At 45.9% G+C, this 18,500-nt stretch overlaps 1 protein-coding gene across 2 annotated transcripts in view; it reads left to right on the plus strand.

Moving 5' to 3' along the window:
- The window catches only part of FNBP1L (formin binding protein 1 like), a 445,620-nt gene that overhangs the window by 368,452 nt on the left and 58,668 nt on the right, over positions 1-18,500 (plus strand). For both annotated transcript variants that reach the window (XM_069232381.1, XM_069232380.1), the window contains exon 11: positions 3,932-4,064. In XM_069232381.1, coding sequence (XP_069088482.1) covers positions 3,932-4,064 — 133 coding nt within the window. The remainder of the gene's footprint in view (positions 1-3,931; positions 4,065-18,500) is intronic.

Below are 18,500 nucleotides of genomic sequence, written 5' to 3' on the forward strand. Positions count from 1 at the left end.
TTTTTTAAAACGTCCTGGTGTCTAGTGGGCATTTCTGTTCCCTGATCGCATCGTGATCGGGCAGCAGAAATGCTGAGAGAGACATCTAAGGAAAAGAAAGGCCTTTCCTTTCCTTTGATGCCTCTCTCACCCCCTCCATGTGATCCATCGGAGAAGTGCTTTTGCATTTCTTCTCCGATCCGCGCTGGAAGCTTAGCCTCCCCCCAGACATCTCCTTGCAGGCCAGTGCGGTCACTCACTGCACCTGCCCGCAAGGGGATCTCGAACACTCCCTAAAAGTGCAGGCAGGTTGCCACCTGCACAATGAAACACGGAGCGGCTTTAAAGCAGCAGCTCTGTTTTTCATATGAATGTGTTGCGCTGGGGCAGCGCGAGTTCCCAGCTGCCCCGGGGGCAGCACATTCGTACTAATACAGTGCATTTTCCTTGTTTGCACCGGGCGCATCTTTTAAAAGGTGCATCAAGCGCCAACAAGGAAAAAACGCTGCATCTGTGATACGGTCCCTGGTGTGAGCGTTCTGCCGGTTTGTGAGATCCAGAGTCTAGGAGTCCGTTAGTGTTTCTTCACAGTGCAGCTGTGACCCTGACAGCAGTGCATGGCCCACTGTAAAAGTGTGACTTGTACCAAGACTCCAGTGCCACTTTAATTGGTGAATGAAGGGTGCCAAGGGTACTAAACAAGCTAGGAGAATGTCTTCCAGTGTTCCCTTAGGGTGGTCAAATACCACAGTTGAAAAAGGAATACTCAAATGGAGCCAGGTTAAAGAATCTACAGAGGAAATACAGCGACCGCCGCAACATTTGTTCCTGAAGGGCCACACACCTTTCAGAGCCAGACAAGATATAGAATTTGTTTCCTTTTGCTGTGCCCCTGTTTGGGAACCAAGCAGTGGCAAAGGGATGCCTGTTCTGCTTTGTGGCCACTGTAGTCTTGCACCACAAGAAGGAGCAAGACTGTAACTAGTGGCATCACAGATTTCAGAAACGGGTAGCAGAGGGGTTGCAGGGTGTACCTGTGATAGATTCCAGTGCAGCCTCTGCTACCTGCCATTGTGTCCAGAGCAGTACAAGTTGCTGTTTTCAAAGTTTAGTTTCAGCTTCAAGGGTGGCTTGGATGACTCATATGTACATCACCTGAAGCCACAATGAGATCTGTGGCACAGAGTCCACCTCTGCTAATTTTGTCCTCCAACAGTTCTGGTAGTGTAAATTCTCTTTCGCAAAACTTCTAGAAACCAACAACACAGAAGATGCATAAACATCTAGGTATTGAGCAGGCACAGAAGCATTTCAAGTTTTTCAACAGCCCGGAGTGTAGATTTGGGTCTTTTGAGAATTTGGTGGAGGGTGTGTGTGGGTGCTCAGGATAAAGAAGAATATCCCGTTTAAATTTTGTCCCAGAGTAACCCCCCACTATCTCATGAGGGGGAACACATGTTAGTGCCAAAAGTGAATGAGGTGCTCAAAACAATCAAAAAGGGCACCAGCATGCCTAAAAATATCCTATAATTGAGAACGTAACCGGTGTTAGACCTGACATCCTTAGAGTGGTCATCCCCCAACTTTTTTTCCTGCATTCCTCCATTTTTCTGACCCTATATTTGCTGGTTTTAGGACTTTACCACAGCTGACCAGTGCTAAACTGCATGTGCTCTCTCCCCTAAACATGGTTCCTACCCAATTGGCATACTTAACTTACTTGTACGTTTCTAGTAATGTTCCCTGGGTCTGTAAATTAAATGCTACTAGTGGGCCTGCACCACTGATTGTGCCACCCATTTAAGTAGCCGCTTATCCATGTCTCAGGCCTGCCGTTGCAAGTCCTGTGTGTGCAGTTTCACTGCTACCTCGACTTGGCATTTACAACTACTTCCCAAGCCTTAAACTCACCTTTTTCTACATGCAAGTCACCCCTAAGATAGGCTCTAGGTAACCCATAGGGTAGGGTGCTATGTAAGTAAAAGGCAGGACATATGCTCGTGTGTTTTACGTATTCTGGTAGTGGGAAAACTCACAAATTTGTTTTCCACTACTGTGAGACCTGCTCCTCTCTTAGACTCTTAGACTAATAGAAAATCCTGCTTACTGGTAAAGTTGGGATTTAATATTAACTATTTTAGAAATGGCACTTTTAGAAAGTGGGCATTTCTCTGCACTTACTGCCATCAGTGCCTTACAGCCTGTCTCCAATCCATGTCTGTTCTGTGCTGGTTGACAGCTCTCCTTGTGCATTCCTCCCAGACAGCCATAAATAAACATATGGCACTCAGTCACATTTGCACACTGAATGGGTCTCTTTGGGCAGGAATGGTGGAGGTCTCTCTCTCTTACAACTCAAAGGCCAGTGGCTTGCCCTCACACAAAGGACTGATAACCCCTCTCAGGAATCCTGGCAGACAGGGCATGGCTGAAAGGGAACTTTTGCACTTTAAAGCCACTCTTCGAAGTTTCCCCCATTTCAAAGGCATTTTTGGGTATATAAACTGGGTCTCTGACCCCCACCATCTCAGACACTTCTGGATCCACACCTGAACTCTGTTGGAGGAACTGCCTAGCTGCACAAAGGTGTCATCTTGACTGCTCTGCTGCTTAGGACTGCTGCCCTGCTTGTGGTCCTGCTGCCTGCTGGCCTTTGACTTTACTGAAAGGACTCTGCCTTCCCCAAAAGTGCTCTCCAAGGGCTTGGATTGAGCTTGCTTCCTCTTCTGAAGTCTCGGGCCAGCAAAGCAGTACCAATTTGTGTGACTCCAGCACTGATGCCGCTGCTCGGCGCCACACTGCTGCCGGATTTGGCTCTGTGGCCCTCACTACATGCAACTACCGTGTCCTGCAATGCAAGTCTGATGTTGCCTCGACGCTGCTGACATTCTACAGTGCGATCACAACACTATGAAGTAGACACACCACATCTTGACCGACTGGATCCATCGACCTCGCCGGGTCACACGGAACTGATGCCTTGCCACCGACTCTGCACCCAGCTCCCCCCGCAACCGGACGGAACTGACGCCTTGCCTCCCCTGCCTCACATTACGGAACAGACGCCTCACCTCGCCAGACGCCGTAAGGGACTGATGCTGCACTGGCTTCAGCCACACCTTACCTCCGGGACTCCGTGCAACATCTTTGTTTCTTAGTTTTCAAAGATACTATGCCTAGGGGGTCCGTGGGACTCTGTGACCGGCGCCTGTGGCCTCGAACTGTTGGGAACGACTCCGTAAATGACACCATGATAGCCCCAGTTGGCGCTATTGTGTTTCTAAGCGCTTAAGTGGGATTTAATCTTTAGAAATTCATAACTTTGCTTGTGTACATTGGATATTCGTCATTTTTACCTTATTTTATTCAGAGAAATATTATCTATTTTTCTAAACATGTGTGATGTATTTTTGTGGTGTTTTCACTGTTACTCTATGCGTTTTGCCCAAGTACTTTACACATTGCCTTCTAAATTAAGCCTGACTGCTCAGTGCCAAGCTACCAGAGAGTGGGTACAGGATAATTTGGATTGTGTTGTGATTTATCCTGACTAGAATTGTGATCCCTACTTGGACTAGGGCGTATATCCCTGCAAACTAGAGACCAAGTATCTAACAAAGGGCACAAAAATGTACCTGAAAACTGGCATCCTACATTGACTGACCGCTCTGCTACAAAATCTTGATAGTGATTCTTCGTGCCCAAGTTTCTGGTGCCTTGGAATATTCAGATGCTTAGCGCTATGAGAGACCCTGTGATAAAGGTAAGTAACTTTTTGATTGCTAAATATGCATGCATAGGATATGAGAATATTAAGAAGAAACAGTTCGGCAATCAGCTACATGTACTGGCACTTGATTTCACATTTGTTGATCACTGAATCTAACATAGTGCATTAATTCAAAGGTTTTCAGACATTTTACTTAAAAAAAATTCTTTTTTTTTACTACAGAGATGCCCTGATTAAAATGAAAGACGTGTATGAGAAAAATCCACAAATGGGAGATCCGGGTAGTTTACAGCCAAAATTAGCAGAAACAATGGCCAACATTGACCGCCTCCGAATGGAAATTAACAAAAATGAGGTAATTACCTTTTTTTTTAAATATAAATTGTGAAAATATGAGAAATTGCATATATCAAGGCCGTTGGAAAGTAACTTATGGGCCATCTTCTACATGCTGAATAACACAAACAGTAGGGCGGATTGTCCTAACCTGCAGGGATGGGGGGAGGCACAATTCTGTTAATGGTACTGGGAAAGGTATTATACTTGCTTTCCCACTGGTACATGCAATCTTGCCATAATGTAACGTTCGGTAACTTGGAAAACCTTTAAGCTACAAACCATCTGATACTGACACATAAATGGAGACCTGCGTGATCACGTGTCCAGTGCTGCCCATTTGGTGCTATTGATACTTTGCACACAGTCATTCCCGGAAACATTCTCCTTGATCAAGTCTAGTCCAATTTAGATGCCTTGGGCTCTGATCCTGAGAGTCCACATGCAAAAGGCTGTGCATGCTTTGTGGCCCACAGTAGATAGCGGTTATAACCATGTACTGCAAAAATCAAGCATAACAGTTTCCCTTAACCTTTTGAGGGATATTTGCCTCAGTGAAATTCCCATTCCTTCTTCTCAGCTCAGTAAATCTGCATTCTTTGGAAGGGCAGGTACTTTGCCGATTCAGAACTTGTTCTCCACAACTCAAGCAGGTTTGACTCCTGCCGTGCTCTGTGGACTACCATACGTTGATTATAGTGGCAGCAAGGAGCCCTGATGTAAGACTATTTTTAGCTATTCTTGTGTAGTCCCTTCGCAGGAATGACAACAGAGAAGTTTAACAAGCATGTTAGAGCACCAAGGTGTATGTGCTCCCTGTCCCTCATAAGGCTATTGTAGAAATTCTTAAAGGTGTCACCCAGTATTGAGAAAAGAACACTCCTCTTTGTCCAGTCCTGCATAAATAACAACCACTAACAATAAGCATTCCAGAATTATTTTTTGATTGATATAATGTGGGTTTTGAGGCATACTGTAACATCACAAAACATAAAAGAACAGGTCTCTCCTTGGCTGCATAAACTCGATAATTCGTCTTTGCCAACAGGCATCTTCACAGATTGCTTCAACCATATCATTGTTCCAGCCTGTTAAAAAGTCTTACCTGAATCCTATGGGTTGAGAAAACTACAGCCTTATTTCTTTGTTTCATTAACCCCTTAGCATCTATTTCCAACTATGGCAGATTTTATAAAGCAAAATACTGTTACATCTGCTGAACCCTTCTGGTTGCGGGGATATATAGGGCTTGTGAGTTGATCAAGAACCCGAGGTACCCAGAGCCAATAAATGAACTGCACCTTGCAATAGGTTTTCATTGTATACCATGTATACAGCAATTCATTTGGTAAAATCCGAAGAGTGAAAAATAGGTGTCAAGGAAACCTATGAATTTCCGAAATGGGCATAAAATTTGGAGTTTAGAAGCAGTGATTATTTGCACATCTCAGAATTCTGGGGTCCCCTTACTAGCATGTGAATTATAGGGCATTTCGCAAAATAACTACTTTCTTACACGCTGTCTTACCTTTGGAACGCAAAAATGTAGAAAAAGACAATTGGCAATAACACTTGTTCTTCTATTCTGTGTTCCAGAGATTCCTGATAAAAATGGTACCTCACTTGTGTAGGTAGGCCTAGTGCCTGCTACTGGAAATGCCCCAAAACACAACGTGGATATACATTTTCCCACAGAAAACAGATGTTTTTTTTGCAAAGTGCCTCGCTATGGAATTTGGCCTCTAGGTCAGCCGGCACCTAGGGAAACCTACCAATCCTGTACATTTTTGGAAAATAGACGTCGAGGGGAATCCAGGATGGGGTGACGTGAGGCTCTCACTGGGTTCTGTCACCCAGACTCCTTTGCGAACCTCAAAATTGGACAAAAAACACTTTTCTTCACATTTCGGTGCAGCAAAGTTCTGGAATCTGAGGAGAGCCACAAACGTCCTTCCACCCAGCATCCCTCCAAGTCTCCCAATAAAAATGGTACCTCACCTATGTGGGTAGGCCTAGTGCCCGCAACAGGAAACGGCCCAAAAACCCACGTGGCACATCACATTTTTCCTGATAAAAATTGACTTTTTTGTTTTGTTTTTTTGCAAAGTGCTTAGGTGTGGATTTTGGGATGTAGATCAGCAGGCACATAGGGAAACCTAGCAAACCTATATATTTTTTAAAACTAGACACCTAGGGGAATCCGGAATAGGGTGACTTGTGAGGCTCTCACTAGGTTTTGTCACCCAGAATCCTTTGCAAACCTCAAAATGTGACTAAAAAACATTTTCTCCAAATTTCGGTGATGGAAAATTCTGGAATCTGAGGGGGGCCACAAACTTCCTTCCACCCAGCATTCCCCCAAGCCCCTGATAAAAGGTTACCTCACTTGTGTGGGTAGGCCAAGTACCCGCGACAGGGAATGTCCCAAAATGTATTGTGGCGATAATGATAACTAAGGTGAGAGTACTAATTAGTCCTGGGATAGGGAACTATTTAGGGAAACGTATCAAACCCAGTCATTTCTGTAAAGTAGACATCAAGAGGAGTACAGAGAGGTATCACTTGTGAGGATTTCCCAATTTTTTTTTCCCCCAGAAAGCCCTTGTAGGAAAGTAACTTCTTGCCTGGCATGTTACCCCCATATTTCACTGTATGTATGTTGTTTTAGTTGTATGTGTCACTGGGACCCTGCCAGCCAGGGCCCCAGTGCTCCTAAGTGTGCCCTGTATGTGTTACCTGTGTAGTGACTAACTGTCTCACTGAGGCTCTGCTATCCAGAACCTCAGTGGTTATGCTCTCATTTCTTTCCAAATTGTCACTAACAGTCTAGTGACCAATTTCACCAATTTACATCAGCATACTGGAACACCCTTATAATTCCCTAGTATATGGTACTAAGGTACCCAGGGTATTGGGGTTCCAGGAGATCCCTATGGGCTGCAGCATTTCTTGTGCCACCCATAGGGAGCTCTGACAATTCTTACACAGGCCTGCCATTGCAGCCTGAGTGAAATAACGTCCACGTTATTTCACAGCCATTTACCACTGCACTTAAGTAACTTATAAGTCACCTATATGTCTAACCTTTACCTGGTAAAGGCTGGGTGCTAAGTTACTTAGTATGTGGGCACCCTGGCACTAGCCAAGGTGCTCCCACATTGTTCAGGGCAAATTCCCCGGACTTTGTGAGTGCGGGAACACCATTACACGCGTGCACTATACATATGTCACGACATATGTATAGCGTCACAATGGTAACTCCGAACATGGCCATGTAACATGTCTAAGATCATGGAATTGTCACCCCAAGGAGACAATTCCATGATCCCCTGAGTCTCTAGCTCAGACCCGGGTACTGCCAAACTACCTTTCCCGGGGTTTCACTGCAGCCGCTGCTGCTGCCAACCCCTCAGACAGGTTTCTGCCCTCCTGGGGTCCAGCCAGGCTTGGCCCAGGAAGGCAGAACAAAGGACTTCCTCAGAGAGAGGGTGTTACACCCTCTCCCTTTGGAAAAAGGTGTTAGGGCTGGGGAGGAGTAGCCTCCCCCAGCCTCTGGAAATGCTTTCATGGGCACAGATGGTGCCCATTTCTGTATAAGCCAGTCTATACCGGTTCAGGGATCCCCCAGCCCTGCTCTGGCGCGAAACTGGACAAAGGAAAGGGGAGTGACCACTCCCCTGACCTGCACCTCCCCTGGGAGGTGCCCAGAGCTCCTCCAGTGTGCTCCAGACCTCTGCCATCTTGGAAACAGAGGTGCTGCTGGCACACTGGACTGCTCTGAGTGGCCAGTGCCAGCAGGTGACATCAGAGACTCCTTCTGATAGGCTCCTCCAGGTGTTGCTAGCCTATCCTCTCTCCTAAGTAGCCAAACCTCCTTTTCTGGCTATTTAGGGTCTCTGCTTTGGGGAATTCTTTAGATAAAGAATGCAGGAGCTCATCAGAGTTCCTCTGCATCTCTCTCTTCACCTTCTGCCAAGGAATCGACTGCTGACTGCTCTGGAAGCCTGCAAAACTGCAACAAAGTAGCAAAGACGACTACTGCGACCTTGTAACGCTGATCCGGCCGCCTTCTCGACTGTTTTCCTGGTGGTGCATGCTGTGGGGGTAGTCTGCCTCCTCTCTGCACTAGAAGCTCCGAAGAAATCTCCAGTGGGTCGACGGAATCATCCCCCTGCAACCGCAGGCACCAAAAGACTGCATCACCGGTCCTCTGCGTCTCCTCTCAGCACGACGAGCGAGGTCCCTTGAACTCAGAAACTCTGTCCAAGTGACTCCCACAGTCCAGTGACTCTTCAGTTCAAGTTTGGTGGAGGTAAGTCCTTGCCTCCCCACGCTAGACTGCATTGTTGGGTACCGCGTGATTTGCAGCTGCTCCGGCTCCTGTGCACTCTTCCAGGATTTCCTTTGTGCACAGCCAAGCCTGGGTCCCCGATACTCTAACCTGCAGTGCACGACCTCCTGAGTTGTCCTCCGGCGTCGTGGGACCTTCCTTTGTGACTTCGGGTGAGCTCCGGTTCACTCTTCTTCGTAGTGCCTGTTCCGGCACTTCTGCAGGTGCTGCTTGCTTCTGAGTGGGCTCTTTGTCTTGCTGGACGCCCCCTCTGTCTCCTCACGCAATTGGCGACATCCTGGTCCCTCCTGGGCCACAGCAGCATCCAAAAACCCTAACCGCGACCCTTGCAGCTAGCAAGGCTTGTTTGCTGTCTTTCTGCACGGAAACACCTCTGCAAGTCTCTCCACGAAGTGGGACATCCATCCTCCAAAGGGGAAGTTTCTAGCCCTTGTCGTTCTTGCAGAATCCACAGCTTCTACCATCCGGTGGCAGTTTCTTTGCACCCACAGCTGGCATTTCCTGGGCATCTGCCCACTGCCGACTTGATCGTGACTCTTGGACTTGGTCCCCTTGTTCCACAGGTACTCTCGTCAGGAAATCCATTGTTGTTGCATTGCTGGTGTTGATCTTCCTTGCAGAATTCCCCTATCACTACTTCTGTGCTCTTTGGGGAACTTAGGTGCACTTAGCACCCACTTTTCAGGGTCTTGGGGTGGGCTATTTTTCTAACCCTCACTGTTTTCTTACAGTCCCAGCGACCCTCTACAAGGTCACATAGGTTTGGGGTCCATTCGTGGTTCGCATTCCACTTCTAGAGTATATGGTTTGTGTTGCCCCTGTACCTATGTGCTCTCATTGCAACCTATTGTGACTATACATTGTTTGCACTGTTTTCTATTGCTATTACTGCATATTTTGGTATTGTGTACATATATCTTGTGTATATTTGCTATCCTCATACTGAGGGTACTCACTGAGATACTTTGGCATATTGTCATAAAAATAAAGTACCTTTATTTTTAGTATATCTGTGTATTGTGTTTTCTTATGATATTGTGCATATGACACCAGTGGTATAGTAGGAGCTTTACACGCCTCCTAGTTCAGCCTAAGCTGCTCTGCTAAGCTACCTTTTCTATCAGCCTAAGCTGCTTTACACCCCTCTACACTAATAAGGGATACCTGGACCTGGTGCAAGGTGTAAGTACCCCTTGGTACCCACTACAGGCCAGCCTCCTACAGCCCTGCAGTGGGAAATCATTGAAAAAATTTCTAGTGGGTGGTTGTGTGTGTGTGAGATGTGTGGAACAGTAAATGTGAGTCACCTTACTGCCCTTTGCTTCTTCCCTCGATCAGCAGGTTCTCTGAAGACACTGGAAAAAAACAAAAAAGGCAAACTATTACTTCACCTTGCCACATAGCCATCATCACAGCCTTTAGCGCTGGTGGCTCCCCTGACCCATGACGTCCTTCTTTGTTGCCCTCACTATCACCAAGCAAAATTCTTCTTTATCTCTCCATAGCCCCCCTTGCACACATATTTCATTTGTTTTAAAGTGCAAGTAACAGCTGGCTTTACTAATCCACTCAGCAATTCACATAAATAAAATACAGATCAGTTCTTTGCAGCAGGTATATAAACCTTCTGCGCTACTTTATGGGGTCACAACTGCCACTAGACAAAATTCCGATCTCTCTTTCTAGCATAATCACAAGTTATTTTTATTGCTACCTAAAAACGATATTTATATATCCTATACACATATATAGGGAGAGAGCCTCTCTCTCTCTCTCCATATGTATATATAAAGAGATCACTTTTATATGTATGTGTGATTTCCCTGGGGGCCGATCGCTGCCCCAGGGAAATCACACATGCAATGACAAAAGTGATTTTTATATATATATATATGTTCGATGGCATGTGTAGCTGCAGATACATATGCTGTGCACATCCCGCCATCTGGTGTTGGGCTCGGAGTGTTACAAGTTGTTTTTCTTCGAAGAAGTCTTTTCGAGTCACGAGACCGAGGGACTCCTCCCATTTCGACTCCATTGCGCATGGGCGTCGACTCCATCTTAGATTGTTTTTTTTCCGCCATCGGGTTCGGACGTGTTCCTTTTCGCTCCGTGTTTCGGGTCGGAAAGTTAGTTAGAATCTTGGAAAAAACTTCGGTATTGTTTGCATTCGGTATCAGGTTAGTTACAACAGATCGACACCGAATTTAGAAGAGTTCCAGTGGCCCTTCGGGGTTTTTTCGATTCCCCCGTCGGGGCCTGGTCGGCCCGGCCACGTGTGAATTCAAGGCTGATGGAACGGACCCCATTCCGCTTCTGTCCAAAATGCCATAACAAGTATCCGTATACGGATCAGCATCTCGTCTGTAACTTGTGCTTGTCCCCAGAGCACAAGGAAGATACTTGTGAGGCCTGTCGAGCGTTTCGGTCCAGAAAGACGTTAAGAGACCGAAGAGCCAGAAGACTGCAGATGGCGTCGACGCCGACAGAACAAGAGCGTTTCGAGGAAGAAGCGGAAGCTTTCTCTATCCACGAATCGGACTCGGAAGAGCTTGAGGCCGAAGAAACGCCGAAAACCGTGAGTAAGACGTCGAAACATAAGACTCACGAGAAGTCAACAAGAGCCCAGGGGATGCCACTGCCAACAGGCCATGGCTTAACCCAAAAAGGCGGTGACCGAGCCAAGGCACCGAAAAAGGGCACGCTGGTGTCGAAGTCCTCCGACTCCGGTCGAGATACCGCCACACAGCAATCTCGGACCCGAGACATCAGCTCTGAGAAATTTCGGCACCGTGACAGCGGCACCGAACAAATTCGGCACCGAGACACCACCACGCCAAAAATTACAAAGGTTTCTTCGGAGCCTAAAAAGACCTCCGAAAAAGTTTTGGTTCCGAAACATCCAGCCTCGGAGCCGAGAACAGGTTCCTATACAGAGGAACAAGGATTAGCCTCACAAATGAAAAAACATAGATTTGGAGAGGAACTTCAAGCTGTAGAGCCAGACTATACTCAAAGGAGGCTCCACATTCATCAAGACACAGGGAAGATAACCACTCTTCCTCCTATTAAAACAAAAAGAAAACTTTCCTTTCACGAAAAGGACAAGGAGTCACAGGCAAAGGTGGCAAAGAAAACAACTCCACCACCTTCTCCACCACCATCAGTGCACACATCACCAGTAGCAACTCCTCCACTGATGCACTCCCCGACTCATACTGCCATGAGTCAAGATGATCCCGATACATGGGACCTTTACGATGCTCCAGTATTGGACAACAGCCCAGACTCGTACCCTACCAGACCGTCCCCTCCTGAGGACAGTACATCTTACACACAGGTGATCGCAAGGGCAGCTGCTTTCCAGAACGTCACCTTGCATTCAGAACCAATTGAGGATGACTTCTTGTTTAACACGCTAACCTCCACTCATAGCCAGTACCAAAGACTACCTATGCTCCCAGGAATGCTAAAACATTCAAAACAAATCTTTCAGGATCCTGTTAAAGGCCGAGCCATAACTCCAAGGGTGGAGAAAAAGTACAAGCCACCGCCAACAGATCCTGTTTATATTACAACGCAGTTAACTCCAGACTCAGTAGTTGTCGGGGCAGCTCGTAAGAGAGCAAACTCTCATACCTCGGGAGACGCACCACCTCCAGACAAAGAGAGTCGCAAATTTGATGCTGCGGGCAAAAGGGTTGCAGCACAAGCAGCAAACTAATGGCGCATTGCCAATTCACAAGCGCTTTTGGCAAGATATGACAGAGCTCACTGGGATAAGATGCAACATTTGATAGAACACTTACCGAAGGAGTTCCAAAAAAAGAGCACAACAAGTGGTGGAAGAAGGACAAAGTATCTCTAATAATCAGATACGGTCTTCAATGGATGCAGCAGATACGGCTGCAAGGACAGTAAATACTGCAATAACAATAAGAAGGCACGCATGGCTCCGCACGTCAGGTTTCAAGCCGGAAATTCAACAAGCCGTGCTAAATATGCCATTTAATGAACAGCAGTTGTTTTGGGCCGGAAGTCGACACTGCTATTGAGAAACTCAAGAAAGACACTGATACGGCAAAAGCCATGGGCGCACTCTACTCCCCGCAGAGCAGAGGCACCTTTCGCAAAACACCTTTTAGGGGAGGGTTTCGAGGACAAGCTACAGAAACCACAACATCACAAACAAGGCCCACTTACCAAAGCCAATATCAGCGGGGAAGTTTTCAGGGGCAATATAGAGGGGGACAATTCCAAAGAAGTAGAGGAAAATTCCAAAGCCCCAAAAGTCCTCAAAATAAGCAGTGACTCACAAGTCACACATCCCCATCACATAACACCTGTGGGGGGAAGATTAAGCCAATTTTACAAACATTGGGAGGAGATAACAACAGATTCTTGGGTACTAGCAATTATCCAGCATGGTTATTGCATAGAATTTCGCGAATTCCCTCCAACAGTCCCACCGAAAACACACAGTATGTCGAAACAACATATAAATCTTCTAGGATTAGAAGTTCAAGCATTGCTCCAAAAAGAAGCAATAGAATTAGTACCAAAACAAGAACTAAACACAGGAGTTTACTCACTGTACTTTCTGATACCCAAAAAAGACAAAACTCTAAGACCTATACTAGATCTCAGAATATTAAATACATACATCAAATCAGACCATTTTCACATGGTTACATTACAAGAAGTAATCCCACTGCTCAAACAACAAGACTACATGACAACACTGGATCTAAAGGATGCATATTTCCATATACCAATACATCCTTCACACAGGAAGTACCTAAGGTTTGTATTCCAAGGGATACATTACCAATTCAAAGTGTTGCCATTCGGAATAACAACTGCGCCAAGAGTTTTTACAAAATGTCTAGCAGTAGTAGCTGCACATATCAGAAGGCAGCAAATACATGTGTTCCCGTACCTAGACGATTGGTTAATCAAAACCAACACGCAAAAACAGTGTTCACAACACACAAATTACGTCATAGAAACCCTACACAAACTAGGTTTCTCAATCAATTACTCAAAGTCACACCTTTTGCTGTGTCAAACACAGCAATACCTAGGAGCAACAATCAACACAGTAAAAGGAATTGCCACTCCAAGTCCACAAAGAGTCCAAACATTCCAAAATGTCATACAAGCCATGTATCCAAACCAAAAGATACAGGTCAAATTAGTAATGAAACTCCTAGGCATGATGTCCTCATGCATAGCCATTGTCCCAAACGCAAGGTTGCACATGCGGCCCTTACAACAGTGCCTAGCATCACAGTGGTCACAGGCACAGGGTCAACTTCTAGATCTGGTGTTGATAGACCGCCAAACATACATCTCGCTTCAATGGTGGAACAGTATAAATTTAAACCAAGGGCGGCCTTTTCAAGACCCAGTGCCACAGTACGTAATAACGACAGATGCATCCATGACAGGGTGGGGAGCACAGCATCCAAGGACAATGGGACATTCAGCAAAAACAGTTTCATATAAACCACTTAGAACTGTTAGCGGTTTTTCTAGCTCTGAAAGCATTTCAACCCATAATAACCCACAAATACACTCTTGTCAAAACAGACAACATGACAACAATGTATTACCTAAACAAACAGGGAGGAACACACTCGACACAGTTGTGTCTCCTAACACAAAAAATATGGCATTGGGCGATTCACAACCACATTCGCCTAATAGCACAATTTATTCCAGGGATTCAGAATCAGTTAGCAGACAATCTCTCTCGGGATCACCAACAAATCCACGAATGGGAAATTCACCCCCAAATACTGAACACTTACTTCAAAATGTGGGGAACGCCACAAATAGATCTATTTGCAACAAAAGAAAACTCAAAATGCCAAAACTTCGCATCCAGGTACCCACAACATCAGTCTCAGAGCAATGCACTCTGGATGAACTGGTCAGGGATATTTGCGTACGCTTTTCCCCCTCTCCCACTTCTTCCATATCTAGTAAACAGGTTGAGTCAAAACAAACTCAAACTCATACTAATAGCACCAACATGGGCAAGACAACCTCGGTACACAACACTACTAGACCTTTCAGTAGTACCTCATATCAAACTGCCAAACAGACCAGATCTGTTAACACAACACAAACAACAGATCAGACATCCAAATCCAGCATCGCTGAATCTAGCAATTTGGCTCCTGAAATCCTAGAATTCGGGCACTTAAACCTCACACAGGAATGTATGGAGGTCATAAAACAGGCTAGAAAACCTACCACTAGACACTGTTATGCAAATAAGTGGAAAAGATTTGTTTATTACTGCCATAATAATCAAATTCAACCTTTACACGCATCTGCAAAAGAGATAGTAGGATACTTACTACATTTGCAGAAATCTAAACTAGCTTTCTCTTCCATTAAAATACATCTTACGGCAATTTCAGCTTACCTGCAAATTACGCACTCAACCTCATTATTTAGGATACCAGTCATAAAAGCGTTTATAGAAGGCCTAAAGAGAATTATACCACCAAGAACACCACCGGTTCCTTCATGGAACCTCAACATTGTCTTAACACAACTCATGGGTCCACCTTTTGAGACCATGCACTCTTGTGAAATGCAATACTTAACGTGGAAAGTTGCATTTTTAATTGCCATCACATCTCTAAGAAGAGTAAGTGAAATACAAGCATTTACCATTCAAGAACCATTTATTCAAATACACAAAAATAAAGTTGTTCTACGGACCAATCCTAAATTTTTACCAAAAGTAATCTCACTGTTCCACTTGAATAAAACAGTAGAATTACCAGTGTTCTTCCCACAGCCAGATTCTGTAGCTGAAAGAGCACTACATACATTAGACATCAAAAGAGCACTAATGTACTACATTGACAGAACAAAACTAATTCGAAAGATAAAACAACTATTTATCGCCTTTCAAAAACCTCATACAGGAAATCCAATTTCAAAACAAGGCATTGCTAGATGGATAGTTAAGTGCATTCAAACCTGCTATCTTAAAGCTAAAAGAGAACTGCCTATTACACCAAAGGCACACTCAACCAGAAAGAAAGGTGCTACCATGGCCTTTCTAGGAAATATTCCAATGAACGAAATATGTAAGGCAGCAACATGGTCTACGCCTCATACATTTACCAAGCACTACTGTGTAGATGTGTTAACTGCACAACAAGCAACAGTAGGTCAAGCTGTACTAAGAACATTATTTCAAACTACTTCAACTCCTACAGGCTGAACCACCGCTTTTGGGGAGATAACTGCTTATTAGTCTATGCACAGCATGTGTATCTGCAGCTACACATGCCATCGAACGGAAAATGTCACTTACCCAGTGTACATCTGTTCGTGGCATTAGTCGCTGCAGATTCACATGCGCCCACCCGCCTCCCCGGGAGCCTATAGCCGTTCAGAAGTAGATCTTAAACATTTGTACATTTGTAAATATATTACTTTAAACTTCATTATGTACAGACGCATTCACTCATTGCATGAGCACTATTACTAGCATACACAACTCCTACCTCACCCTCTGCGGGGAAAACAATCTAAGATGGAGTCGACGCCCATGCGCAATGGAGTTGAAATGGGAGGAGTCCCTCGGTCTCGTGACTCGAAAAGACTTCTTCGAAGAAAAACAACTTGTAACACTCAGAGCCCAACACCAGATGGCGGGATGTGCACAGCATGTGAATCTGCAGCGACTAATGCCACGAACAGATGTACACTGGGTAAGTGACATTTATCTTGCCATCTAGTGTTGGGCTTGAAGTGTTACAAGTCGTTTTTAAAAAAAGAAGTCTTTTTTCGAGTCACGGGATTGAGTGACTTTTCCTCTCGGTGATAGTGCGCATGGACATCGACTCCTTTGTTAGATTATTTTCTTTCCGCCGTCTGGTTTGGACGCGTTCCCTCTCGCTCCAGGACTTTAGATTCGGAAACTCTATTATCTGAAACTTTTCTCATAACGTCGGTATTGTTTCAAACGTGGTTTCTTCTGCACTCGGTCCGATAGTACTGTCGGGATCAAGGAAATGCCCTTTCAATCGCTCGCGCCCTCCTTGGGCCTGTTCGGGCCTACTGCGTCATAGCCTGATTGATCAGACTCCATTCCGATGCTCTCCTTGGTGCAGCGCTTAATTTCCTTATATCGACAAGCACTTGGTCTTTAATCTCTGCCTTTCTCCAGAACATTGTGAGGAAAGCTGTGAGGCATGTCTGTCTTTTTTATCAAAGAAAACACTGCGCGATCGAAGTGTATGAAGGCTGGAGATGGCATCCAAGCACACACAGTCCACCATCGACAGCCTCGAAGAGGATCAGGCACAGACGGCAGTTTCGATCCCAGACTCCGAGCAAGATTCAGATGACGACAGCCAACCGATAGCAGCGGCGCAGTATGTGAGTACACCTGCCCCAACACCCACTTTAAAAAAAAAAACAATCAGGCAAGGCCTTGGGTGCATCACTGCTGTCAAGCCATTGTTCCACACGAAAAAGACTAATCGTCGAACGACCCTTGGGTTCGGCGCAGAAAAAAGGTCAAAACACTCCAGCAGGTTACTGTAGGAAAGTACCATCTTGCCTGGCATGTTACCCCCATTTTTCACTGTATATATGTTGTTTTAGTTGTATGTGTCACTGGGACCCTGGTAACCCAGGGCCCCAGTGCTCATAAGTGTGCCTGAATGTGTTACCTGTGTAGTGACGAACTGTCTCACTGAGGCTCTGCTAATCAGAACCTCAGTGGTTATGCTCTCTCATTTCTTTCCAAATTGTCACTAACAGGCTAGTGACCATTTTTACCAATTTACATTGGCTTACTGGAACACCCTTATAATTCCCTAGTATATGGTACTGAGGTACCCAGGGTATTGGGGTTCCAGGAGATCCCTATGGGCTGCAGCATTTCTTTTGCCACTCATAGGGAGCTCTGACAATTCTTACACAGGCCTGCCACTGCAGCCTGAGTGAAATAACGTCCACGTTATTTCACAGCCATTTTACACTGCACTTAAGTAACTTATGAGTCACCTATATGTCTAACATTTACCTGGTAAAGGTTAGGTGCAAAGTTACTTAGTGTGAGGGCACCCTGGCACTAGCCAAGGTGCCCCCACATTGTTCAGAGCCAATTCCCTGAACTTTGTGAGTGCGGGGACACCATTACACGCGTGCACTACATATAGGTCACTACCTATATGTAGCTTCACAATGGTAACTCCGAATATGGCCATGTAACATGTCTATGATCATGGAATTGCCCCCTCTATGCCATCCTGGCATAGTTGGCACAATCCCATGATCCCAGTGGTCTGTAGCACAGACCCTGGTACTGCCAAACTGCCCTTCCTGGGGTTTCACTGCAGCTGCTGCTGCTGCCAACCCCTCAGACAGGCATCTGCCCTCCTGGGGTCCAGCCAGGCCTGGCCCAGGATGGCAGAACAAAGAACGTCCTCTGAGAGAGGGTGTGACACCCTCTCCCTTTGGAAAATGGTGTGAAGGCAGGGGAGGAGTAGCCTCCCCCAGCCTCTGGAAATGCTTTGTTGGGCACAGATGTGCCCAATTCTGCATAAGCCAGTCTACACCGGTTCAGGGGACCCCTTAGCCCTGCTCTGGCGCGAAACTGGACAAAGGAAAGGGGAGTGACCACTCCCCTGACCTGCACCTCCCCTGGGAGGTGTCCAGAGCTCCTCCAGTGTGCTCCAGACCTCTGCCATCTTGGAAACAGAGGTGCTGCTGGCACACTGGACTGCTCTGAGTGGCCAGTGCCACCAGCTGACGTCAGAGACTCCTTGTGATAGGCTCCTTCAGGTGTTGCTAGCCTATCCTCTCTCCTAAGTAGCCAAACCCTCTTTTCTGGCTATTTAGGGTCTCTGTCTTTGGGGAAACTTTAGATAACGAATGCAAGAGCTCAGCCGAGTTCCTCTGCATCTCTCTCTTCACCTTCTGCCAAGGAATCGACTGCTGACCGCGCTGGAAGCCTGCAAAACTGCAACATAGTAGAAAAGACGACTACTGCAACTCTGTAACGCTGAATCTGCCGCCTTCTCGACTGTTTTCCTGCTTGTGCATGCTGTGGGGGTAGTCTGC

Source organism: Pleurodeles waltl, chromosome 4_2 (assembly GCF_031143425.1).
Source record: "Pleurodeles waltl isolate 20211129_DDA chromosome 4_2, aPleWal1.hap1.20221129, whole genome shotgun sequence".
Taxonomy (NCBI): Eukaryota; Metazoa; Chordata; class Amphibia; order Caudata; family Salamandridae; genus Pleurodeles; species Pleurodeles waltl.